General features: G+C 41.9%; 2 protein-coding genes across 2 annotated transcripts in view; one reads left to right on the forward strand and one right to left on the reverse strand.

The window, feature by feature from the left end:
* Positions 1-5,435, forward strand: part of SPTA1 (spectrin alpha, erythrocytic 1) — a 63,617-nt gene extending 58,182 nt beyond the window's left edge. The window contains exons 45-51 of the mRNA XM_077760033.1: positions 417-434; positions 931-982; positions 2,301-2,488; positions 3,388-3,441; positions 3,825-3,971; positions 4,601-4,745; positions 5,274-5,435. Of these exons, the coding sequence (XP_077616159.1) occupies positions 417-434; positions 931-982; positions 2,301-2,488; positions 3,388-3,441; positions 3,825-3,971; positions 4,601-4,745; positions 5,274-5,399 (730 nt within the window). The 3' untranslated portion in view covers positions 5,400-5,435. The remainder of the gene's footprint in view (positions 1-416; positions 435-930; positions 983-2,300; positions 2,489-3,387; positions 3,442-3,824; positions 3,972-4,600; positions 4,746-5,273) is intronic.
* A 5,914-nt stretch (positions 5,436-11,349) lies between these two features.
* OR10Z1 (olfactory receptor family 10 subfamily Z member 1) lies at positions 11,350-12,291 on the reverse strand. Its single transcript, XM_077760004.1, has one exon. The coding sequence runs from the start codon at positions 12,289-12,291 to the stop codon at positions 11,350-11,352; it is 942 nt and encodes a 313-aa protein (XP_077616130.1).
* Positions 12,292-27,322: the final 15,031 nt, after the last annotated feature.

Genomic DNA, 27,322 nt, shown 5'->3' on the forward strand with positions numbered 1-27,322 from the left:
ATATATACAGCTCCCACAAACACAACAAGGAAAGCCCAGACAGTGAGCCAAAAGAAATCCTGCGTCATAACCAAAACTCATGTGACAGAAGGCAAAGGAAGCAAAATGTTTCATCCTCTGCCTCTGATGTGGTCCTTACCACCAATGTCCCACCCCCCAGCAGCAAGGGCCTGACACCTAGCACAGTCATCTGACATCTGACAGCTGACAGCTCTTCATCCTAGGACACGAGGAGCTGAATTGAGGCTCTGAGCTCTTCTGAGTGGGAGAGACTCTGGGGACGGTGCAAAACACTGGTTACAGAGGACTTTAGATATATCATAGATCTGAGGAAAGAAGATCATTGAAGTAATCCATGTTAACTTGTGATTTCTCTTTTATCTCTTCTGATTCCTGCTCCTGACCTCCACGCCCAGGGCTTATTTTCTGGATGGGTCAGTATTTTATGTTACCGTGTTTGTTTTATTATATGACTCTTGAACAGTCACTTCAGGAGGACTTAGCATGGGACATCTGTGTCATCATCACCATCAGACTGAGATGACACCTTAGGGGAAGCATGGGGTGGGAAGAGAAGCACAGGGTAAAGCATCCTGCCCTGCACCCCACTAGGGGGAGACTTACCTTCGTTAGGTTAAGGGTGTATTCAAGAGTAAGAATGAGGGTGGGGGGGCAGCAGGAAGGGGGTGGCAGCCTTCTGTAAGGCACAGAAGAATGAGAACAGACCTTCCTTTTCTTCTCATCTGTCCAGCAACTTGCTAATTGACAGAAGGGTTTGGTTTCATGAAAATCTGTTGTGAGAATTCATTTTGAAGAGGCCATACAATAAAATATAGAAGTAGAGAAATGTAGTGTGTCCGAATCAGTCTGTCTGGGTGAAATATTGACCTCTGATATGATGAGTAACATTTTCCTCTGGTTCATAACTAGGTCTTTGCTCAAAGAAACAGGAACCCTGGAATCCCAGTTGGAAGCAAATAAAGTAAGTAATGTTTGCTTATTAGCCGAGGATATTGCCGGAAATTACAAGGAGTGCAAGGAGAACCAGTAGTACTTTTAGGTAAACTCCTGGGCCTGGATGTCAAGAGCTTGAGGTTCTAGCCCCAACCCTGCCAGCAATTTGCATTGTAACCATTGACTGCCACTTCATGGACAAGGACATCAGTTTGTTTCAATGTCTGAACCTGAATTTCTGTAGCTATACATGGAGTTCATAATGCCTACATCATAGGGTCATTGTGATGATTAAGAATGAGAACGGGGGCACCTGAATGGCTGTCAGTTAAGCGTCTGACTTCAGCTCAGGTCATGATCTCAAGGTTCGAGGTTTGTGGGTCTGAGCGCTGTGTGGGGATGTCTGCTGTCAGCATGGAGCCCACTTCAGATCCTCTGTCCCCATCAGATCCTTCACATCCTCTCTGCTCCTCCCCGGGGCCTGTGCATGCCTGCGCACCCACGTGCATGTCCTCTCTCTCTCTCTCTCTCTCTCTCTCTCCCCGTCTCTCTCTCTCTCAAAAATAAACTAAAAAAAAAAAAAAAGAATAATAACAGATGCAGAAACTCCTAGCCTACAATTGCAGCATTCCCCAATTACTGTTATCATTTGACATGGGCAGACAATACAATTGAATTAGAGCAGCTCTCAACAGTTGAGTGAAGCCCCACTTCAAGGGGAACACTTAATTAATTAAATCTAATTACTCCCTAATGAGAGAACTTCAGTAATAAAGAGCCAGATGTTGTCAGGTACCAGTGATCACTGGAGGGCCGCAAACCACTGTACGAGGTAAGACATTATGTCCACCCACCCTCACCTCAGAACCCAGCCACTCCTCCCCAAGTCAGGAGAACTACTTCCCGTTGAGAAAGCATGGCCTTTAATGTGCCGGGACAACAAGCCAAATCCTAGGGAAGTCTGCCCACGCATCTGTAGGGAGACGTGAGTTGGCCACAATCCCCAGTGTGGATAACTCGTGGCATGGATGACTGGGAGCCAGCCACACAGGCATCCTGGAAATGCTAGTCCTTTCTCCTGTAGCACATAACCACTAACTCTTAGATTTATATATTAGAGATGTCCAGAATGACAGACATTGCATCACTTAACCTCCCCACCATCGCATAAACAAGGAATACAGAAGTGGATTTCCTGAGTAGTTCATTTTTCACAGAGGACAGGAAGATGCCTGAAAATAATTAAGAAGGACCAATCAAAGGAAACCCAAACTCATCAGCTCTACCATCCCTTGGTTTGGAGCTACCCTGTGTGACTGCTCTTTCCTTTTCTCTGTCTTCTCCAGCGGAAACAGAAGGAGATTCAGGCCATGAAGCGCCAGTTGACCAAGATTGAGGATCTGGGAGACAATTTAGAGGAGGCTCTGGTCCTGGACATCAAGTACAGCACCATCGGGCTGGCCCAGCAGTGGGACCAGCTCCACCAACTGGGAATGCGGATGCAGCACAACCTGGAGCAACAGATCCAAGCCAAGTACTGTGGACCCATGACCAGGGCTGGACAGGGTGTGGGTGTTACTAGGTGTCAGGAACTTAGCCCCAAGGGCTAGAGTTTGGGGTACTGTATAAAGGAGCTGCTTCAGAGATAGGACACACACCATCTTCAGAATCAATATTCTCTTTCTCTCTCTCTCTTGCTCCCAGAATGACTATTTCTCTTTCTATGGGAATCTATTTTGAGACAGGAGACAGAGCCCCATCCCCCGGAAGCTACTCACCATCTGGCTCTTAGAGTTCTTTCGTCTTATGTGATCTCTTCAGGAAGCAATCCCTTTTATACAAGTCTGTCTCAGACGTCTAGAATGCAAGAAACATTCAAGGTGGAGAGCCAGAAGAGCAGAATTCATTTGTTTTTCTACATAAATTAATTACATCAAAGCAGCTTTTGGTCTCGATGATAATGACAGCATAATCTCTAGATCAGGGATTGGCAAACTTTCCCTGTAAACAGACTGATTATAAATGTGTCAGCCTCGGAGAGCCATGCGGTCTCTGTTGTAACTACTCACTATGCTGTTGTAGAGAGAAAGGGCTATTAATAACCCACAAGTTCAGGAGTGTGTCTATATCCCAATAAAATTCTATGTATGGACACTGAAATTTGAATTTCATGCAACTTTTATGTTGAATGAAACACTTCTTCTTTTAATTATTTCCAACCCTGTAAAGAGATGAATACCACCCATAGCCCATTAAACTCTACAAACGCAAATGGAAGACTAGATTTGGCCCATGGGTCATAGTTTGCCAAGCCCTGAACTAGATGATCTGAGTAGCGTATTATCCGCGGACATCCCTCTCCATTCCACATGGCAAGTCTTCTGATGTTTTTCTGTTTTATTTCATGAGTTAATCCATTTTTTTTCCTTTCAGAGACACCATAGGTGTGAGTGAGGAGACATTGAAGGAGTTTAGCACAACCTATAAGTGAGTAGATCTTCATAGTCGATCTGTTCTTTGTTTTCCAACCCATTCAGAGTGAATCTCCACATAACTAATTTTTCTCCTCAGTGTGGCTTGGTAAGATCATAAATGAAGATGTAGTTGTATTAATTAGCTTGATGTCATGGCTTTTAATATGTCTCTGAGAATTCCTTGACTTTAGAAAATACATTTCTCTCATGTTTCACATTTTACTGTCTTTGCTCCATCTACTGGGTTAAAAATCATGCAGAAACACAGGCAGGTTCTCCACTCAGTCCTCTGATGCCCTCTGACATGTTAAAGCCTCAGCCAATCCAACAAGAACTGTTCTTTTCCCTTCTTATCTGGTTCTCTATGAAACTTGATAAGATGTTTTTGTTTTTCAGACATTTTGATGAGAATTTGACAGGGCGCTTGAGTCACAAAGATTTCCGGTCCTGCCTGAGAGGACTCAACTACTTCTTGCCCATGGTGGAGGATGATGAACCTGAGCCCAAGTTTGAGAAGTTCCTGGATGTTGTCGATCCAGGGAGGTAGGAAGGAGACCAAAGGGATGGGGCTTGGAGGAACCAGCATAGAGAATAAGATGATCCATAAAGCATGACCATTAACCCAGTTGGGAATAGGAAGATACAACCATATATACATGAACTGGGCAGCTTTTGGTGCCTTTGTAGCATTAGCTCAGAAGTGCATGGCACTGACTCAAACTCAGGCACAGCCTTTGCAATTTGCTCGATTCCTGCTTTTTACATTTGATCTATGAATTTCAGCTGACTCTGAGAATGGACCTTGAGAGAAGAATCTTTCCATGTAAAGTCCTAAGGAGACCCAAATGTTTCGGAGCCCAACTGGTGGGGATGGGATTGTGTGCACGTGGGGGTGGAGACAGTCATGGAGGCGCTAGTTCTTTCTAATGTCAAGGATGCCATAAAACCAGAAATTGAGGCCTTCAATTCAACTTGAAAACCTTGAAGTGCCTGGGGACTGGGGCTGATGGAGAGTTGCAGACTGTGAGGAGCATCCAGCCAGAAAACTCACCTGGGAGCAGAGGCTGGGGCCAGGGAAGCAGCATTTACTTAGCTGCAAGGGTGTGGGGAGTAGGGTCAAAATAGAGATCGCAGTCCACATCCTCAGAGAGCTGAGCCCATTTCTCCCACAGGAAGGGCTACATCTCCCTGGAGGACTACACCTCATTCCTGATCGACAAGGAGTCAGAGAACATCAAGTCCAGCGATGAAATAGAGAATGCCTTCCAAGCCCTGGCGGAGGGCAAGGCCTATATTACCAAAGAGGACATGAAGCAGGTCAGATTGCAGTTGTAGGCACGGTCACTATGCTATCATTCTAACCCAGGGCTTGCTTACCTCGGGCCTGGTGGCCTCCCATTGGCAACTACCTTCCCCCACCCACCTTTTTTTTTCCCTTGAGGCAGACACTGTACTGGACAAGTTGACATTTGCTTTATTTACCCTTCATTTTGTCTTGTCCCAGCTTGAAAATTTAGGGTCATCCTCTAAGGGCTGTAACAGTCAATTCCAAACCCGAAACTCAATTTTTAAGGCTATTTCTTATCCCATGTCTTTAATAACCCAAGTTTATGGAATGGGATAAAGCATGTGGTCCGAGTGAGATGAGAGCCTTGGGGTCAGGGCTGGTTGAAAAGATGGGCTGGTTCAACTCACAAGAAATTGGAGATTTCAGAGAAGGTATGCGGTGGGCATGGGGCTGGCTGCTGCTTCTAAGTCTCTGGGGCCCCTGGGTTCAGGGCATATTGCCAACCCCAGGAGTCAGCTATTGTTCATCCCTAGGATGGTATCTCTTTTTCATTTCAGGCCCTAACCCCAGAACAAGTGCAGTTCTGTGCATCACATATGCAAGAATATGTGGACCCACGAGGCCGAAGCCACCTTGCTGGTTATGACTATGTGGGCTTTACCAATTCCTACTTTGGCAACTGATAAGCATCTTTTTCTGGGTCATAGAAAATCTTGGTGTGGTGGGAAGTACTGGGGGAGGAAGGAAACAAGCAAGTATGGGGGGAGGGAGATAGTCGTGTGTGTGTGTGTGTGTGTGTGTGTGTGTGTGTGTGTTACACTTATTAGAGCACCTGGAAAAATCTCAAGCTTGGGGGATATAAGACATTAAGAGAGTTGGAGGAGAGGAGGCATCACAGGCTTACTTCATATGCAACCAGTGACTACTCAGGGTCTCAATTTTTTTGTTGAGTTCTACACATCTTTATAATGTTGTTTTGTTCTGATTATAGAATAAAATATTTCCTTTTGTAAAAAATTTCATTTTTAAGTATTTATTTATTTATTTAATATAATTTATTGTCAGTTTGGCTTCCATACAACACCCAGTGCTCATCCCAACAAGTGCTTTCCTCAATGTGAAGTAAAATGTTACTGACACACATGAGCTTCTGTATTTCTGAGAATCGCACAGACATCTAAACACGGGCAGGTGATTACACTGCAAACAAGAGTCATGGCAGAATGGATAAGGTCCAAGATGAGTTACAAACAGCTTCTCTTGAGTTTTGGAATGTGTATAAATTCTTACCTTTGGGGGGAAACTGGGTGGCTCTGTCGCTTAAGCGTCGGATTTGGTTTTGGCTCAGGTCATGATCTCACAGTTATGTGAGTTTGAGCTGTGAGTTGGGCTCTATGGTGACAGCAGTAAGCCTGCTTGGGATTCTCTCTGTTCCTCTCCCCCTCACTCTCTCTGTATTTCTCAAAATACATAGATAAATAGAATTCTTGCGTTTGGAAACAAAGAATGACATTCTGGAGAACCCCCATGTCTTAGTCTGTAGAAAAAGAAGAAGCCAGCACCTGTTTTCCTCTTCATCTGTCCCTTTTCCATACTTCTCCATGAAAGAGGATATCATTCGTCTCAGAATGGTGAGATCGTGGCAGAATGGGGCTCCCTTTTGTGCTCTGTGTCCTCACATTTGCTCTTACATTTTAATATGATGAAGAGAATATTAGTTTTGATTTCCTTCTGACTCCCTTTAAAGTAAGAGTTACTAGAATTGTTTACAAAATGCAGAATTAAGAAAAAAAGAGGGGGTGCTGTCTCCAAAGGATGTTAAGTCAAAGCTGATGGTCTGTCCAGACGTGTAAAAGTCGATGGTGTCGTTTGCTGGAGAGAATTCTTAGGTCACATGAACCTTGTACGGAACAGCTGGTGTCTTGAACAGCGTCCACTGCAGACCCCTGGATACTGCCACCTGATTATCACCTTGTTTCAAGTCATCCTTTGCCCAAAAGTCAGTCCTTCCTCAGTCAGGGACAAATTCCATCCCAGGAACCATTTAAATTTAAATGAATCTTTGGTTAAAACTAAAAAGCTATCTTTGCTGCTAATAATGTGTAAGCATTTTTACTGATTTTTGCTTAAGCATTTGGATACTACTGAACATAAAAATCAAAAAGTATTTGCAAAAACACTTAATTATGAGTTACCAAGAATGACTGCAGCTGAAAAAAAAAAAAACCTAGCTCAATAGACCATCAAAAACCAGTATCGTTAATATCACACTTACCAAGAAGTATGGAGAATCTAGCAAATGTGTGCTTGTCATGACCAAAGGCAAAGATGAATATGGTTCCATTCTCATCCTGACCCCTGCCAAGTATCTGCCAGGCCTAAATCAGATTATTAGGCATGTGATGGATCAAGAAATGCTCTTTAAGGCAAAGGACTGTTAGCATTTTATAAAAGGTATTGGTAATATTGAGGTCAGAGAAGATAATATTTATCTGAAGAATCAGCAAAAATATAAGAAGGTGATGCTGTCAGAGTCACATACAGCTCCCTCCAAAGTCAGATTCTGACCCCCTAGGCACACAAATAAAAATGGAAATGGAGGAAGCAGAATACATAATTTTGTTGGGTCTGTAAATACTCAAAAGTTTTTTATGTTTTATTTATTTTTGAGAGAGAGGGACAGCATGAGCAGGAGAGGGACAGAAAGAGGGAGACGCAGAATCCAAAGAGGCTCCAGGCTCCGAGCTTGCTGTGAGCACAGAGCCCGACGCGGGGCTCGAACCCAGAAACCGTGAGATCATGACCTGAGCCAAAGCCGGACGCTTAACCGACTGAGCCTCAGACATCCCTGTAGATTCTCAGCTTTTAATAATTAGAACTTATATCAAATGTCTCTTGTGATTTGGGTTTAAGTTCCTCCAAACTGATACTCATCTTTTCTTTTCTTTTTTTAAAAATATTTTAACATTTTATTTATTTGAGAGAGAGACAGAGAGAGGAGAGGGAGAGAGAGACAGAGACAGAGACAGAGAAAGAGCTGCCAGCACAGAGCCCAATGCGGGGCTCAAACTCATGAACTGTAAGATCATGACCTAAGCCAAAGTCAGATGCTTAACCAACTGAGCCACCCAGATACCCCAGTACTCATCTTTTCTTAATTTTCTTAACTTTCTGGTCACTTACTGTAAACTGGAATCCCTGACTTATTCCTATTAATTCTTTTCTTTACAATCTATAGGCTGGAGCCTGTTTCTGAGCCCCAGCCCTGTGGCTACATGCCTGCTGGNTTTTTTTTTTTTTTCATGATCCCTACTGCTCAATGTGTCTCCATAACTCTTCTACTCCCAAAAAGAATGTCCCCCTTTACTTTCAATGGACCTTTCTGACACCAGACATTTGACTGGAAAGATGTCAGATGTCTGTTTCCAGGCCAGTTTCCCAATCTGTAATCCTCTCAAGGCCCAGGATCCGGGTTCCTCCTTTCTCCAGTCAGACGTGTGCCAAGCAACAGCCCTTTATTCCTGTTTGTCCAGTTACATCATGGCTTGCAAGATGCAGGACACTGCTGGTCCCTGCTTTCACCAACATCAGTGGGGGACAAGGAAGGTGGCCTCAAGCGATGCTATCTAGAAGCTCCAGACAATAACAGATGGCTATACTGAGTGCTCTGTGAGTGTGGCAGGCTCTGTTCTGAAAACTTTATATCAGTCTTCACCAAAAGAGCCATAGAAAGCAGATGCTACTATCATTCCATTCTGTGGCTGGGAAACGGAGGCACAGAAAGGGAGAGAAGCTTGCTCTCAGTCACATGTGTAAAACATGGCAGAACTAGGCTTTTACCTTAGGAAGTCAGATTCCAGACCCTTCAGTCTCAATGGGTTCCTAAATAACCATGAGTTGGGCATATGTGATCATGTTCACATCAGAGGGGCCTCTGCTTTGCTGTGTGTGTGTGTGTGTGTGTGTGTGTGTGTGCGCACGCATGCATGTGCATGCCTGGAAGGATGATTTATTCTTTGTAAGAAGCACATGGTCACTTTTGTAACTAAAGGAGAGAATTTGAATCACCTAAGAGATTTTGTAAACTATTTGTGCCTGTCCTCATCCCAGATCAATTGCGTACATCTGTCGGGCTGCTCCCAGGAACATCTATTCTGAACAATTCTCCCTCTCCCATGTGATTTTTATATAAATGTAAGACTACTACATTTGGAAGTCAGCAGGACTTTTGAGTATTACTTAGTAATTCTTGGAACATCTTTACCCACCACTGCTTGGTACACATTTAGGGAATGCCATGCTAAATGGACTGAAGAGATTTTGGAAATGAATTTGCTCAGACAGCCTCAGTGCAATGGGGAAAAGGATACGAGAGTACACAACTTCGCTCCAATGACCCAGGCCTTTCTACCATCTGACTAACTTGCCTATCTCTCCCCAATCTGTTCTCTTCTCTGGGATCTGGCTCCCTTCCTCCCAAATTTAGTTTCCACAAAGTTCTAAATAGAGTCTGTGTTTCTCCCTTGAGAACATGGGAAAATATGGATTCCTGTTTGAAAAAAACAAAAACAAAAACCCATCATAAGTTTCTCTCAACTCTTGCCCCACTGCTCATTCATTGCAGAGTTATGTGAATCCTGCATTTTCTTTCTTTCTTTCTTTTTTTTTAATGTTTCGTTTATTTTTGAGAGAGAGATAGAGACAGTGTGAGCAGGGGAGGGTCAGAGAGAGAGGGAGACACAGAATCTGAAATAGGCTCCAGGCTCTGAGCTGGCTGTCAGCACAGAGCTTGATGTGGGGCTCGAACCCACAAACTGTGAGATCATGACCTGAGCCAAAGTCGGAAGCTTAACTGACTGAGCCACCCAGGTGCCCCGAATCCTGCATTTTCAAAACCTCTAATGTTTTGTAATTTTCTTCAGCTTCCAGCCCCACTATCCATGTTCTGGTCTCCACACCTTTCTTTAGAGTGATGACGATGGATTTCTTACTAACCTCTTTGCCTCTTTTTTCTCTCTGCCGAGATCTGTCATCCTCTCTGCTACGGAATTAATTTTCCTAAATCAGTTTCCAGATGCCAGTCAGCTCTCTGCTCAGAGGTTTGCTGTATCCTCTCTCCCACTGCCCAAGGCATCAAGCCTGAAGCAAGGTGGGTTTTTTTCCTTTTTTTCCCCTTTTTTGTCTCTTTCATAGTTTATTGTCAAGTTGGTTTCCATATAACACCCAGTGCTCATCCCAACAAGCGTGAAGCAAGGTGTTGAAACTGCTGTTCGCAAAAAATGTCTTCACCCAAACCAACTTTTCAACACCACTGGTGACACATTTTCAGTCTGTCTGAAACAGGCCTAGATTGCCTTGCCATTGAGACTTTAGTTACCCTATTTTCTCTTTTAGCATATACTTTCTTCCCACCGACTGCATTTAAAATTTACCCATCTGTGAGAAACTAATTCAAATACCATCTTAGGCATGAAACATCTGATTCTCCAGAGAAACCTCAAAGCCTCTGATTCTCCCCTGGGATTAACCTCTCCCCAAACTAAAAGCCAATATCACTTTGCTTAGCACGTTATTAAGGACAGCAGCTAACATTTATGGGAAGATCATTATGATCCAGGTACTGTGTTATATTCTTTACATGCATGGTTCTGTTTAGTAAGCCATGTGAAACAATGAAGTTACAACCATTTTTACAGATGAGGACATTGAGGCCGAGGAAGGTAATGTAACTTACCCAGCATCACATACTTAGTTACAGGGCCTGTATTCAAACTCCTACCTGACAACCATGTGAATTCATTATACCTTTACTTACCCTTGAGAATGTCTGTGCATGAGATATTGCAGGTGCAAAGTGTAATACGCAGGACTGTGTGTCCACCACAGATTCTACAGGACAGTGTCCATGTTAGGGAGTGAACCAAGCAAGGAGCTTCTTAACACCAGAGATCACGAGGCCATCACAGGGCTACAACAATTATCAACGAAAATAGGACATATATGTCTTCTATGAGTGATTGTCTGTGACAAGGAAGAGCACAAAGTAATAATGAGCCAGAGATAGATGGGACAATGATATTAAAAAAATAATAAAGAGATGAAAGACACCCCATGGGGGAAAGGAAAAAAAACCCTACCTTTTCATTTAACAGAGCATTCAAACTAATCTGTCAAATAGATTCTCACCGAATTTCAGATCTTGGAAGAGCATTTTAGGTAGGATAGTCTAATTATGCAGGAATTTTAGAAATCTCTACAGTATCCCTGATAGAGCCCCAGCCAGCCCTGCTTTGAACTTGAAGTGCCAAGCTGCTCTCCTCTTGTTCAGCCGAGCTGGATAATTCTTAATGAATGGGACTTCCATAGCTAGTGGTAGCATCTCTGAGGCTGAAAGTGGAAATTAAGATTCTGAGCTCAGTGGGAGTTAAGCACCATGGACAGAGAAGGAAGCCCTGCTCCTCTTCCCCCAGCAGCCCCTGCCCCTCCCCCCGGGAAGTGTGGGCAGCAGGATGGGGCTCTCCCAGAGGGTTGAGGTTGGGAAGCTTTGACCTGAGACCCGGAGCATCTGGCCAGTTGGCCTGGTTTCTGGTCTCAATCCAGCCTACACAGAGGAGGCTGAGCCACAGGGAGCCTTCATCCTCCACCCAGCAACCTCCCTTTGAAGGCACTTCTCAGGGCTGTTTGCACAGCTTGATTCCTTAGACTATAAACAATAGGGTTGAGAAGAGGGGTCACCACAGTATAAGTGACAGCAATAAGCTGATCTCGCTCAAGAGAATAACTGGCTTTGGGTCTCAAGTACATGAAGGAGGCACAGCCATAGTGGATAATGACCACTGTGAGGTGCGAGGCACAGGTGGAGAAGGCCTTCTTCCGCCCCTCAGTGGAGGGAATCCGCAGGATAGCCGCCAGAATGTAGGCGTAGGAGACGGTGATGAAGGAGAAAGAGACCAGGAGGACCAGCAGGCTCAGGATGAGGATGCCCAACTCACTCGGGCCTGTGTCCCCACAAGCCAGGCTCAGCACTGGTGGTGTGTCACAGAAAAAGTGCTGGATCTCATGGGAGCCGCAGAATGGGAGGTGGAAAATGACCAGTGTCATTCCCAGCCCAAAGAGGTACCCACTCAGGAAGGAGGTGCCAACCAGCTGGGCACAGAAAGTAGGATCCATGCGGCTGGCATAGTGCAGTGGGGCACAGATGGCCACACACCTGTCAAAGCCCATGACGGCCAGAAGGAAGCAGTTGGTACAGGCCCACGAGGCAGAGAAGAACATCTGGGCAACACAGCCCTCATAGGAGATGGCCTGGCCCCCCATGACCAGGCTGAAGAGCATCTTAGGGATGATGCCCAAGGTGTAGCAGGTCTCAGAGAAAGACAGGAAGGAAAGGAAGAGGTACATGGGGGTATGCAGGTGCCTGTCCAGCCTGATGACCACAATAATGAAGACATTGCTTGTCAGGGTGACCAGATACAGAGAGAAGAACAGCACAAAGAGCAAGAGCTGTAGCTCCCCAAAGCTGGAGAAGCCCAGGAAGACAAAGCCCCTCCAGGTGGACGCATTGGCCTGCCCCATCCTCGGCGGCACCCTAATAGATGTGTTGATCCCTTCCACCTTGCGTGTAGATGCCCAGCTTCTTTATAAGGCAGAACGAGGTGGATTCTCATTTCTTTGTACCTGTTGGAACTCAAAAAGATGGCTGTAATTTAGACAGCAATCAAACCTCAGAAAGGTATTTATCTCATTAGATGCAAAGATGCATTTTCACATGCATGTATATACATGTGCATGCATGCACAAAGACCCACAATATGCACACATGTGCACACACACATGGTTATACACATATACATACACACCACATACAAAGCACTTGCACATAATCATGCATATTTCCTGCATTCAAAACTCAGTGCACTGCACATTTGCCATCAATGACCATATCCACAAATACATCAGGCATGCACATATGTTATATATGCACATCTATTGAGATATCACATAAATAAGCAGATGTGTGAACCACACATATATTCATACCAACATCATACATACACCTGCATAAGAATATGCCTGTGGACATATACACATTGCCTGTTAGAACGTGATGTAGGGTGGCTTGATGGATATTATTTTATGGGTCAGGCAACAGAACAAAGACTAGAGATAAAGTGTCTGAATTCTAATCTAACATTCCTTCCCCCCAGTGATGACTCTTCTCACACTGTGGGACATGCACTCCCATGAACATGGAACTCAGAAAGAATCCCTTGCCTGTGCCACTATCCCCGAAGTCTTTTCCATGTGTGTCCATGCACAGCACTGGAGGAAGCATCAGGGCTCAGGGAAGCAGCAGATCCCCCAGCACCCAGATCAGCTGCCAGGTGCTGCCTCTGGGAGACTGGGCACCAGAGCCCTCCACTCACCCAAAGAGGCTCACGGTGAGGCAAGCCTGGCTTCCCAGCGACCATGCTCTAGATGCCTCTCCACCACCCTGCCTGCAGGAAGAGATCCGAGATCTTTCTCTGAGCAAAAGATGATGCTCCCAAGTGATAACAAGATAGCTTCCACACCTGTGGACCCAGGGGGTGAATCATTTCTGCTTCCATGGAAACAGCTTCTCTCTCTGAGCACCCCCTGTCCCCATGGGTGTGGTGTTAGGAAGCACCTCCAGTTGTGTTTGCCATTAACTGTGAATATTCTTTTGGGGAAAGCAGAAGATGAAATGTGAACACACAGATGCTAGCATCATTATTCAAACAACAATTCGATTATGTGCTAAATATTATATTTATTACTTTCCCATGTTATATCTCTTTTAAAACTTAAAATGACCTGGTGAGAAAGAGTTGACAGTTGCGTGTTACAGAAGAGGAAACCGAGCCCAACAGAGGCTAGTGACCCACCCAAGATCACAGAACTCAGATTCATGCTCTTAGAGTCTCCCTATAAGATGTGTAAGAACACAGGAAGTCACCTTCCCCTGCTGTTATCTCAAGAGCTGGAGATGACTGTTTCTTATCTGTGTTCAGTACCAAAGGCCACACACATTCCTGTTCACATACTGAGAGCACCCTCATTTCCCAGGTATACCTCCTTCACCGGTCCTCATCCGTCCACTCCACTTTCTCACACACATCTTTTTAAAGTTTTTTTTTTTTTTTTTTTTTTAGAGAAGGAGAGATAGAGAGTGCAAAGGATGGGTAAAGAGAGAGGGAAAGAGAGAATCCCAAGTAGGCTCCACGCTCTGAATGCAGAGCCGGATGTGGGACTCAATCCCACAAAACGTGAGATCAAGACCTGAGCTGAAATCAAGAGTCAGACACTTAAGCAACTGAGCCACGCAGGTGCCCCCAGACACATCTCTTCAAAAGGAACTTTACTTTATTTCCATCTTTCCACAATACTGCAAGAGCTGTACCTAGATTTTCAAGACATCATTCAGACTGTCTTGAAACCTGAAAATATCCAGAAAGTCCAGGCTTAATACTCTTATCTAACTCTTCACTCAGTGTACATCGCTCTCTAGTACACTCGCAGTGTGAATCCACACCTCCAATACACATTTTAACCCATTTGGTGGTTCAGTAGAAATGATAACAGTGATTGTTAACGTGTATTCATTGCCAGACATTTTGCTAACTTCATTAGATGAATTGAGCACTCAAAATATTTAAAGATTGTTCTGATTACCTTTCCTTTTTGGATACGAAGACTGAAGCATGGAAAAAGTCAGTGACTTACTGAAGAGGACCCAACAAGGCCCAACAGAATAACAAGTGGACTCAGGAACCCTTATTTTAACGACCATGTCATTTGTAGTGACCAGCATCAGTTAGAAGGGTCAAAGGGCAGGGACGCCCAGGTGGCTCAGTCGGTTAAGGGACCAACTCTTGGTTTCAGCTCAGGTCATGATATCACGGTTCATGAGTTCCAGTCCCACACTGGGTTCCATGCTGACAGTGCAGAGCCTGCTTGGAATTCTCTCTCTGTCTCTCACCTACTCTCTCTCTCTGCCCTTACCCCGCTCACTCTCTCTGTCTCTCTCAAAAATAAAAACAAGTAACTAAAAAAAAACAACAACAACAACAAAAAAAAACAAAAAAAACAGGTCCGAGGGGGCGTCTGAGTGGATCAGTCAGTTAAGCATCCAACTCTTGATCTCAGATCATGATCTCAGCATTCTGATGTTCAAAGCCTTGCATCAAACTCCTCACTGACAGTGTGGAGCCTGCTTGGTATTCTCTCTCTTCCTCTCTCTCTCTCTTCCCCTTCCTTCTCTCTCTGTCTCTCTTAAAATAAATAAATAAACTCAAAAGCAAGAGTTAAGGCCCCAAAAGATGAGTAGGATGTGGAAATTAGTGTAAGAGTACAACCATTGACTTTCTAGCAATTTTTCTAGCACGTGTTATCGTTTTAATCTGTTGATCTAGAGATTAGGGCATGCATTTTTAATTTAACACATTCTATGTAAACTTAATATTGAATGCTTTCCAGTAAAATATAGAAAAGTTGCAATGACATGGCTCCATTTACTTAAATCCACCAACACATTGTTATCATTTTTAAACCGGCATATGCTGTTTTAAAGAAATTAAGAGACTACTTATACACGTGTGTGTGATATTTTATATTTAACCTCACATTCAGTTTCAGGTTTCTTCATTCTCTCTTGTGTATCCAAGTTACCATAAGTTTCATTTGTCTTGAACCTTCTCTTAGTATTCCTTACATTGCATGCTGGTTAGCAACTCTCTTCATTTTTGTTTATCTGACAATTTCTTCATATTCCTTTCATTTGTGAAATATAGCTTTGCTGGATAAAAAATTCCTAGCCCACAGGGTACCTTTCTTCATCTTCTCCTATGCCATTTTCAAGTGTCTGTGTCCTGCATAGTTTCTGATGCATATACTGTCCTTAATGACATTGTCATTTTATTCTGTGTAAGTTCCTTGTTGTGTCAATATTCTCTCTTTACCTTTGGCTTTCATCAGTTTGCTTATGGTGTGTTTACATATGCTTTTTTGTTTTTCTTACTTGTGATTTATTGAACACCATGACTTTCTACCTCATTGTGTTCCACAAAATTTGGGCAGTTTTCAGCTATTATTAAAATATTCTTTTTGAAATATTTCTTGAAATATTTTCTTCCTCTGTATCTTTTCATTTTCTTCTGATATTCCAATTACACAAATGTTGGACTAGTTGATATTGTCTCAAAAGTTTCACAGAATTGATTCATTTTAACTCTGTTTTTTTCTTCTTCAGATCAACTTATTTCTATTGATTTATTTTTCAATTCATCAGTCCTTTCTTCTATCATCTCCAAAATGCTGTTGAGACTATTTAATGAAAAACATATATTCCAGCAATATTTAAAAAAGAATAATGTTTCAGGACAAAAGGGATTTATTCCAAGAATGCAGGATTTACTATTTGAGAATATGTTCACATAATTCACTAAATTAGTCAAATTAATGGAAGAAGATAAACTACTCAACTCAATATTTGTACAAAGATTATTTGGAAAAATCAATATCTTTGATTTATGCAAAAATCCCCTCTGTTTCTACTTAAAACTAAAGCTGCTATCCTTCCACATTGTAAAATATTGAACTCTTTTCCCTACGATGAGCATTCTGACCACATTATATAACAGCATACTGGAAGACCTAACTTGTGTAATAATATAAGAAACAGATATAAAAGATGTAATGATTTAAAAGAGATGATAAAACCCTTCATTTGCAGATAACATTGCTGAGTACCTTAAAAATCTTACTAAAGCTACAGAAGGGTTAAAAATCTAATAAGTACACTTAGAGAGTTCTCAAATCAATCGTTTTTCTTCATATTAGTTAGCAAAAAAATAAGAAATTACCTTTTTTATGAAAGAGAGAGAGTCTGCAAGCAGGGAAGAGGGGCAGAGAAAGAGAGAGGCAATCAAGCAAGCTCCCAGCTCATTGTGGCTCACAGCTAATACTCTCTTCAATGGAGGAAAAGATGAAATTCTTTCCCCTATGGTCTGGAACACGACTGGGATGTCCATTCTCACCATTACTATTTAACATAGTACTGGAAGCCTTATCAATCAGACAAAAAAAAGAAAGGGTGTATAAACTGCCAAGGAAGAAGTAAAATTTTCACTACTTGCAGGTTATATAACATTCCACGTGGAAAACCTGAAAGACTCTACCAAGTAATTGCTAGAACTGATACATGAATTCAGCAAAGTCACAGGATGTGAAATGAACATACAGAAATCTTTGCCTTTCTATATACCAATAATGAAGCAACTGAAAGAGGAGAAATCTATCCCATGAACGACTGCATCAAAAACCATAAGTTACGTAGAAATAAACCTAACCAAAGAGATAAAAGATTTATACGTTGAAAATTAAAGAAATCCTAGGAAAGAAATTGAAGAGGACACCAAGGAATGAAAAACATCAATGCTCATGGATTGGAAGAACAAACATTGTGAAATGTCTTTCCTACCCAAAGAAATCTAAACATTCAATTAAACCCCTATCAAAAGAACACCAGCATTTTTCACAGAGCTAAAACAAACAGGACTAAAATTTGTATGGAATCAGAAAAGATCCCAAATAGCCAAAGCAAACTTGACAAAGAAAATCATAGCTCAGTGCATCACATTATGGACTTGAAGCTATATTACGAAGCTATAGTTAATAAGACAGTATGTCATTGACACAAAAACAGACACATAGATCAATGGAACAGAGTAGAAAACCCAGAAATTGACCCACAAATATATGGCCGACTAACCTTCAACAAAACAAGAAATGCCAATGTCTACAAAGCTAAAGAGGGAGCTAGTAAGCATTTTGCCACACAAAGATTTGTATAAATATGTTTTAGCTGCTTTATTTGTCTTTACTGAAAATTTGAGCAGCCCAAATGACCATAAGCATGTTAATACATAAACTTAAGTTGTGGAATATTCATGAGATGAAATAATACCCAGAAATGAAAAGAAATAAACATGAAACAGCATAGAAAATCTCAGAAGCATTAGGAGGAGTAAAAGAAGTCACAAGAAATACCATTCAAACACTATATTTCCATTTCCGAATTCAAAGAACAAGAAAGTTTTATAACGGTTGTTGATATGGCCTTCCTGATGAACCCTGTGGCTCTGATTGGAAAAGAGCATCAAGGAACTTGCTGAAATGATGGGAAAGTATCAGGTCTTGAACTCAGATTTGATTAGTTATGAAAATACAAATTAAAAACACTCTTCTGAATAACCAGTGGATCAGAGGAGAATTCACAAGAGAAACTATATCTATATCTATATCTATATATATCTATCTATATATATATATAACTTGCCACAAACGGCATACCAAAACTTCTGAGATGCAGCAAAAGCAGCTGTTAGAGAAAAAAAAAATTATATTGATAAATAACCATCATTGAGAAGAAAGAAAGATCTCAAATACATAACCTATCTTCACACCTGACAGAACTAGAAAAAGAATGCACTAAACCCAAAGACAGCAGAAGGGAGGAACTAAGAAAAAAGGGTGCAGAAGTAAATAAGGATGAGAAAGACGGAAGAGAACATGGATAGAATTAGCAGCAGGGGTGTTTCTACGTTGACTGGTGAGGTTTGGAGGGGGTCTGATTGCTGTTTCCAGTTTGTGGACTCCAGCAACTCTAAGACTGGGGGACGCAGACAATACGACCCAGGGAGCTTGTCAGTATATTATTCTTGGGTCCCCAAAGGCCCAGGCTGCTCTTATCCTTTTCAGAGTTCAGGTGTGTCTCCGTATGTCTTGTGTGTGATGCCCAGAGTTTTCTGTTATACTAAGTGGGAGGAATAAGTGAGGTCTTTCTACTCCAGGGACCGAGGAGGAAGCCCTACTCCTGTCAGCTAGGCTTTATCACGTTTCTGAAATAGGCAGAATAAGATCTGTAACTCCAACCTTTCAAGTTAGCTAAATAGACGGATAAACAAATAGACGGCCACAGTATTCTACAGGCTCAGAAAGTTTCAGTAAAAATCTACTGACCAAGGTGATTGAATTCAACACTGCTTTTATTTTCCCCAAACTTCTGAATGCATAAAGTTAGTCATGTGTTTATAATTAATAGACAAACAATCTTAACTAATAATCATTTTATAATAACTGGACCCAAATATGATAAACTTTTCAGAAAATGAAAAAATTGAATGTTAATAATCAACAATATTTTTTTCAAGCCAAATAGAATCCATACCATTGTTTTGGAGAAAATGTAAAAAGGAACTGATAAAATTATACTGCAATAGATTATTAAAAATAACTTTTGATGATAGATCATTTGGCTATTAATGAAACATAACATAGAAAGAATTCAGAGAATTGAGTAGCACTGCTTATCTTAAAAAATATTTTTTGGAATGAAATTGATCCTGAGCTGTCTCATTTCTGCAAAACAAATATTATTCATTGATATATACAAGGTCATTTTTAAAGCACCACTTCCATTCAAATAGAATTTTACTTTGAAAATTTTAATAATTTTTAGTGTTTTATTTATTTTTGAGAGAGAGACAGAGTGTGAGTTCTTTAGGGACAGAGAGAGGAGACACAGAATCTGAAGGAGGCTCCAGGCTCTGAGCCGTCACCACAGAGCCAGACGTGAGACTTGAACTCAGAATCCATGAGATCATGACCTGAGGCAAAGTTGGATACTTAACTGACTGATCCAAACAGGCGCCCCTAACATTGAAAACTTTAATTTTCACATTTAATCAGATTTCTATTTGGACATAAATTATGGTAAAAACATTTTAAAAAATCAACCTATAAAGATTTTTGATGCAGAGACGTATGCTAAGGAGATCATCAAAAGTGTATAAAAACAAACAAACGAACAAACAAATAATTTTGTGCACTTATATCAGAGAAGTTCTTAGAGAAAAATAAGAATATTTTCTAAATTGGAAGATGTAAACAGCAAAATGATGTCGCGTCTAAATGGCACTGAATACTTTTCTTTTAATGAGTTATAAAGAATGGGGTGAAAATATCAATATATGCTTTCTGGAACTTGACATATTTGGTGACTTTATTTTAACAAAAGAAATATATATATCCTCACATAAATGATTATAGAGATAGCTCTCAACCTGTAGGGCACTGCCCAGGCCACCTGCAATGACCATGTCCAGCAGAAGGAGACGGGCTGGTCATTTTCGTGATGGCTCGGGAGCGAATGCAAGGCAAGCTTTCCATGCAGAACTTGTGGTTTCAGCCTCCTTCAGACACCCAAGGGCAGGACACCAGGCTTTCTCAACATCTTGCCCAGCTGTGTGGCAGAAGGGAAGAGGGAGAGATTTAAAGTATAAAAGCTGTCAGAAAACTACAAAGTAGAGTCAGATTCTAGTAAGTTCTACCAATATCTCTCTATCTTGATGATTAATGTAGGATTTAATATTGGAAGTAGTGATTTCCATTTGATTCTTCTTTGTCAAGATTGTTATATGTATTCAAGGACTTGTTACTTTACATATAAATTAGAATATGTTTGTTGTTCTCTACAAAAAATCTTTTTGGAGGGAGGGGCAAGATGGCGGAGAAGTAGGGAGCTCTTACATTACTCGTACATTGCACTTGCCACCATATCTCACATGGAAAAGATCTGAAGCCATAGGAAACCTTACAGAATCCAAGAGATTGGGAGAAAAAGGACACAGAATCCACTGAGAAAGCCTCCTAACGTGAGTGCGAACTGGGGAGAATAAAATCTGGCCGGGATTGGAGACTCCAGGGACGGGGGAGATCCCCCTCTGTGGGGAGTGAGAGGGGAAAGAGAGAGGCCAAAACTACTCAAGACACGGTCCCTGTCGCTGGGGAACAGAAAAACCTCTGCTCGGGGCACAGGACACGGTCGCTGGCGCTCCAGCTGACCCAAACAATCCTTGGGAAAACAATTGCGTGCACACCAAATCCCTGCGCACCAAATCTCCGCGCACCAACTCGTCCTGGAGGGGCCGCGCGCCGACCGCTCCTTTGTGCTCCTGGCTCGGCTGGACCCCTAGGGGGAGGCGAAGGGCTTAAAACTGGGAGATTTGCCCACAAGTTTGTGTTTCGGTTGAAGAGACACAGAGGGACCCAGTTTCCCCCTCTCCAGGACCCGAGGCACCCCCAAGGCTAACCCCTGTCCTTGCTCGCCAACCCAACCTGGAGGAGAAGGGAGCAGCAATTCTGGCTCCATTCCCAGGGATAGGCAAGAGGCTTGGAATTGCTCTGAGGGGATCGACTGCGAGGTTGTGACTACGGCAATTTCAGTGGGGCACGCGGACTGGGATTTGGAAACTAGGCCTGGCCTGGGTTAAAGAGCCCAACCCACGTTGGCTGCGCCACCGGCACTGGGAGTTTACACACCCAAAAATTGAGGTGCAGCCCTTGGCTTAAGAAGGGACTGGAGCTCCGCCACTCTTCTCCCCACAACGGCCAAAGCGAAACTCCTACCTGTCTCATTAGATCAAACCACGCCCATCACTACTAGAGAGCTGCCCTCCTCTTTTTTTATTTTCTCTCTTTTTTCTGGAACACTGACCTGATTAATTCTGGTCACCGGCTTGCTTAAACAGTCATATTTAGTCCATTCTGTAGATGTAAATTCTACACCTACCTACCTTATCATCTCTTTCTCTCAGGAGTAATTAGACTATATAGTTTCTCTGGATAACACCAGCAACCTTCTCTCACCTCTCCAACCATATTCCACCCTTTAGCTCTTTGAAAAAAGCTTCTTATCTCTTCTGCCTGTTCATTCTATTTACAGTTTTGCCTCATCCTTGCCCTGTCATCTGTCATCTATCTCTTTCTCTATGCTCTTTAACCAGCATTGCATAACCCGGCTATTTAATTGTAGCTGGGAAATCTGGTTATATGCTTTTAACCATTCTTTGTCTATCGGTTTTCTTCTTTTTTCCTTTTCTTTTCTTCTTTTTGACTTTTTAATGTATTTTTATTTTCTATTCTTCGCCTTCCCCCCTCCGTCTTTTCTCTTTACTTTTTCGTTTTCCCTCTCGGTTTGCATGTTTGTTCAATTTGTCTGTGCATTTGTGTGCCTCTGTCCCCTGTGTTTGTCTGTCTGTTTTCTTCTCCAGGGCTACCTCAAGAAACAAGCCAAAGTACACATGGTGGAGAGTCCCAAATACCACTATGTGTGGGATAATAAAATAAATAAGGTCTCAACAAGAGAGACAAAGAGATACCATTCAAAAAACACTTTCTGAACGGATAGGCCCTGGACAGTCAAAGAGTCTTCTTGGGTACAGCAGCGCTCACAGGTGCAGAGAGCATAAAAACGCTTTAAAACTAACAAGAGCTAGAAAACTAACCAAAATGAGGAAACGAAAGAGCTCTCCTCCAAAAAAAATTCCAAGAAGAATTGACAGCTGAAGAACTGCTCAAAACAGATATAAGCAGCATAACTGAACAAGATTTTAGAACAATAATCATAAAATTAATAGCTGGACTTGAAAAAATCATAGAGGACATCAAAGAAACTATGGCTACAAACAACAGGAGCATAAAAATAGACATGATGAATTAAAAAATGAGATAAATGAGATATATAATAAATTGGAGTCGTGCAATGCATGGGTTGAAGAGACAGAAAGGAGAATAAGTGATTTAGAAGATACCATTAAAGAAAAAGAGGAAACTGAGAAAAAAAAGAGACAAACTGATCCAGGAACATGAAAGAAGAGTTCGAGAGCTCAGTGATACTGTCAAATGCAACAATATCCGTATCATAGGAATCCCAGAATAGGAAGAGAGAGGGAAAGGTGCTGAAGGACTCCTGGAACAAATTATAGCAGAGAACTTCTCCAACCTAGGGAAGGAAGTAAACATTGAAATACGAGAGGCACAGAGGACTCCCCTCAGATGTAATTTGAATCGATCTTCTGCACGGCATATCATAGTAAAAATGGCAAAATATAAGGACAAAGAGAGAATTTTGAAAGCAGCTGGGGAGAAAAGGACCCTAACATACAAAGGGAAACCTATCAGAGTGGTGACAGACCTATCTACTGAAACTTGGCAGGCCAGAAAGGAATGGCAGGAGATCTTCAATGTGAGGAACAGAAAAAATATGCAGCCAAGAATCCTCTAACCAGCAAGCCTATCATTCAAAATAGAAGGAGAGATAAAAACCTTTCCAAATAAACAGAAATTGAAAGAATTNCTAGCCAGGCTTCTCAAAAAGAAAAGAGAGAGCACCCAAATAGACAAAATCATGAATGAAAAGGGATTTATTACAACCAACCCGTCTAAAATACAAGCAATTATCAGGGAATACTACAAAAAATTATATGCCAACAAATTCGACAATTTAGAAGAAATGGACAAATTCCTAAACACACACTCACTACCAAAATTCACACGGGAAGAGGTAGGAAATCTGAACAGACTCATAACTAGTGAGGAAATCGAATCAGTNCCCAAGCCAGACAGGGATTCAGCAAAAAAAGGGAACTACAGGCCAATATCCTTGATGAATACGGATGCAAAAATCCTCAACAAGACCTTGCAAATCGAATCCAACAGCACATAAAAAGAATTATCCACCAAGATCAAGTGTGATTTATCCTGGGTTCCAGTGCTGGTTCAATATTCGCAAATCCATCAATGTGAAACATCACATCAACAAAAGAAAAGATAAAAATCATATGATCCTCTTGATAGGTGCAGAAAAAAGCATTTGACAAAATACAGCATCCCTTCTTAATAAAGACACTCGAGAAAGTCGGGACAGAAAGAACTTACTTAAACATCATAAAAGCCATCTATGAGAAGCCTTCAGCTAACATCATCCTCAACGGGGAAAAACTGAGAGCTTTCTCCCTGAGATCAGGAACACGACAGGGATTCCACACTCACCACTATTGTTTAACATAGTGCTGGAAGTCCTAGCCATCAGCCATCAGCCAACAAAAGGAAATAAAAGGCATCAGAATTGGNAATAATAAAATTTAAAAAAACACAATATATTCTCGTTGAATATGCAGAGGCTTCTGAACTTCTGATTGAGCTGATCTAGAAGATTTTGTTCAATTCTAAGATCAAATCAAGTTATTTTTAAGCTCCTAAATGACTGCGACTGGCCTAAATATAATGTCCTTATATATCTGGAGGTCAGACTGGTAACCTCACATGTCTAATAAAGGCATTTACAGTGGCAGTCACAAACCTCTATGTTCCCTCATTTATAAATTTATTATTTATTATTTAATACTATATTAACTATGTATGTACTACATATTATTATGTTAATAATATTAAATGTTATTAAATAATAAATGTTGCTTATTTCCAGTCCACAAAAATATTTTTGGGGGAGATTTTAAAAGAATTGCCATTAGGGGCGCCTGGGTGGCTTAGTTGGTTAAGCGTCCGACTTTGGCTTAGGTCATGATCTCGTGGTTCGTGGGTTCGAGCCCCGCGTCGGGCTCTGTGCTGACTGCCAGCTCAGAGCCTGGAGCCTATTTCAGAGTCTGTATGTTCCTCTCTCTCTGGCCTTCCCCTGCTCACGCTGTCTCTCTCTCTCTCTCTCTCCTAGAAATAAATTGTAAAAAATATTTTAAAAAATAAATAAAAGAATTGCCATTAGCCTACACATCAAATTGGGGATTAATATTGTTATATTTTTCTAGTTTCTTGAGATAGGAATTTAAATCATTTATTAGAGACCTTTCTTCTTCTCTCATGTGCTATAAACACCCTTTCAGTATGTTTTGGTTGCAACCCACACATTTGAATATGTTGTCATTTCATTTTGCTTCAATTAATTATTTTTATTTCTACTGAGATCTCTCTTATGACCATGGATAGATAGCTTAATATTATTTAATCTCCATGTGTTTACAGGTTTTCCTACTGTCCTTCTGTACTTGATTTACAACTTGAATCCAATATAGTTAGAGAACCAGAAGGTCCTCTGTATAATTTCCCTCCCCTTACATTTCTTGCAGTTAATAGACTAAGAAGTGCACCTGTTGTGATGAGCACCTGGTGAAGGATGGGTGTGTTCAACCACTATATCTTACACCTGAAACTAACATAACACTGCATGGTAGTGAACTAGAATTAAAATAACAACTTAAGAAAATTCTTCTGGTTAGTCTTGTAGCCCAGGATATGATGATCATGGTGTGACATTTAGGATAGGTTACCAGGGCCCCTGGGCAAGGCTGGCGATACTGCTGTGAGCAGATGAGGCCTGGCTGGCTGGAGTGAGGTGGGGCTGACCCTGCAGGTACAGCCAATAGGGTTTCCAGTGCCTTTAGCTGTGGGTCTCCTACTAAGTCCCTGCTTGGTCTCCCCTTTCTTGGTCCATTGTCAGAGAAAACAGACTGTGTTTTTATTTTTTTGATTGCCTTGGCCTTGGCCTTTGCCTGTGGTCATTAGCCCATTGCAGGCTGTAGGGCTCTCCACACCCCAGACGGACTACATGGAGGATGAAAAGAGACCCTTGGAAACCCTCAGAGGTGGTTTTCTTCAAGCTGAGGTCCCAGGCCAATCCATCTTCCATGATTCCTCTTTTAGGTTATTTTAGGATTGTTAGATTTTCCCACAATTTTTAGTTGTATTTAGAGGGCGGAGTTGAGAAATGGGAATGTAGACCACTTTCTCTGGACTTGAATAGATTGAATATGCTAATAAATTGACAAAATACTTGACTCAATTTTTAAACATTTAATAATTTTTACATTCCCAGTAGTCTATGAGTTCTGCTACTTCCAATCTTAACCAACACTATGATGGCGAATCCTTTCTTTTTTCCTTTTAACACATTTTAAAAGTTGTGTAGTAGAATCAAGTTGGCTCCATTTTCTTTCCCTTGTCAAGGTATAATTTCCTTGTAGGAAAAGACCATTCCTTTTAATTCTCTAAGTTTCCTCAGAGTACAGTCTTCATGATTGTAAGACCTTCTTAAATACCCAGGGGGAAGCTGCTGATGAAAGGACCACAGTGTGAGGGAGGGGGAGAGCATAACTTCCTTCCCTGCCAAATAAAACTTAGGAATTAGCAAGGACTGGATATGAACTCTGCAAGTTTTACATCCCCAGAGGTTCCACACAGAGTTTTCCTGGTCACATGTTACAAAACAGCCCTGGAACTAATGAGAGAAAATTACAAAGGTGACGGAGAAAGTTCTCTTGCTCCCCGTGATGAAAGAAGAGACGAATCCCTTAGGGCCTCCTAACCAGAGCAAAACCTCTAGAGCTGAGGAACCACAAGCCCTAATGGTGATCAGACAATATCTCCAAACTGGTGGAAGAAAAGGTTCTTAGCCACTGTGGTTCAGTGAGTGGTAGAATCAGACCATGGCCCGTGTGGCCCAGCCTCACAGCTCATGTGGGAAACGCTAGGGCCCCAGAAAGCTGAAGTTTGCACCAAACCAGGGCCCTTTTCCTCACTTCCCACCTGGGAAATTTAGATCCAGAAGGTACAAGGACTTTGCTAAGGTCAGTAAACTAAAAGTGATAAAGTTAAAAACGCAGGCTTTTAGACCAATGGCATTTATACTAAGTGGATCTCTGTGTCTTCTGAGTGAAGAACAAAGCATGCTTTCCTCAGTGTGAAGACCATTATAGAAGAATATAGCCTTAACACTGAACTGGCCTTGGGGCTCTGGTAAAACACACAAGGTAGGACATTCTTCTAGGTGATTGGACTCTGTTTTCCTCATGATTAATTGTCCCTGCACTTTTTCCAAATTACCATTTCCTTGTGATTCAGGAAAGGATGTGTATTTTTTATCAGTGGATCCATATTGCAAATTAAATTTGATACAAGTTGACTTGGGGACAGCTTCAGACATAATTGAGGGGTATAAAACTCTCACACCCATACACACTCACACATTGGAATATGCCAGAACAGGGGGAGATTCTGAAATGCATACATCTACTACTGATATGTCACCATGTAGGCCTTTAGCACACGAGTGAGGTGAGATTAGGGAAGGTAGGAGCTGTCTGTGAATATATATTACAGATTCTTTGCATTTTCAAAATTCTTCTGAATTGAATGATGGATGGGAACACAATTTCTCTGGCTGTTTAGGCACATGGTGTGGAATCAGGCTGTCCTGCAATTCGTCTGTTAGGAAGAGCTCGATTCTGCACCATGGATCCCAGGTACTAAAACTACTAGTTTTACCAATTTCCTCTCCCTCTCACCCACTTTGGGTACTTAGTTAATCTTTTAGTTCCACAATCCATCTAAGTGCTCTACTTACAGAGTTCCTGGGGAGAGTCGAGAGAATTTGGAAACTTGAGTGAGTGCAGTGTTCTACTGAGCAGGAAATCTTCCCGATGGCTTAGTGATAATGGAAGGGCATATGGCACCTTGTATTTCTGAGAGGGGAGACAGTCTTCTGACACAATCCAGAGTTTTCACGAGGCCCCATCAGGGCAAAGTGGACCAACAATCTGCGAGTGTGGGTGGGGACCCCTAGGAGTTTCACACTCAGTTTGGATCCTAAGGAGGTTTGTGTAAAAGGCCTCAGAAGGAAGCCCGAGGATCATTTAGACACAGCCTCTCAGAATACAGCCTTAGGCAGGAAGAC

The sequence above is a fragment of the Crocuta crocuta genome, unplaced genomic scaffold (genome assembly GCF_008692635.1).
Source record: "Crocuta crocuta isolate KB4526 unplaced genomic scaffold, BGI_CrCroc_1.0 scaffold133, whole genome shotgun sequence".
NCBI lineage: Eukaryota > Metazoa > Chordata > Mammalia > Carnivora > Hyaenidae > Crocuta > Crocuta crocuta.

What these genes read in the sequence shown, in the direction of transcription:
- OR10Z1 (XM_077760004.1), bottom strand. Translation starts at nt 12,291, where the DNA reads ATGGGGCAGGCCAATGCGTCCACCTGGAGGGGCTTTGTCTTCCTGGGC.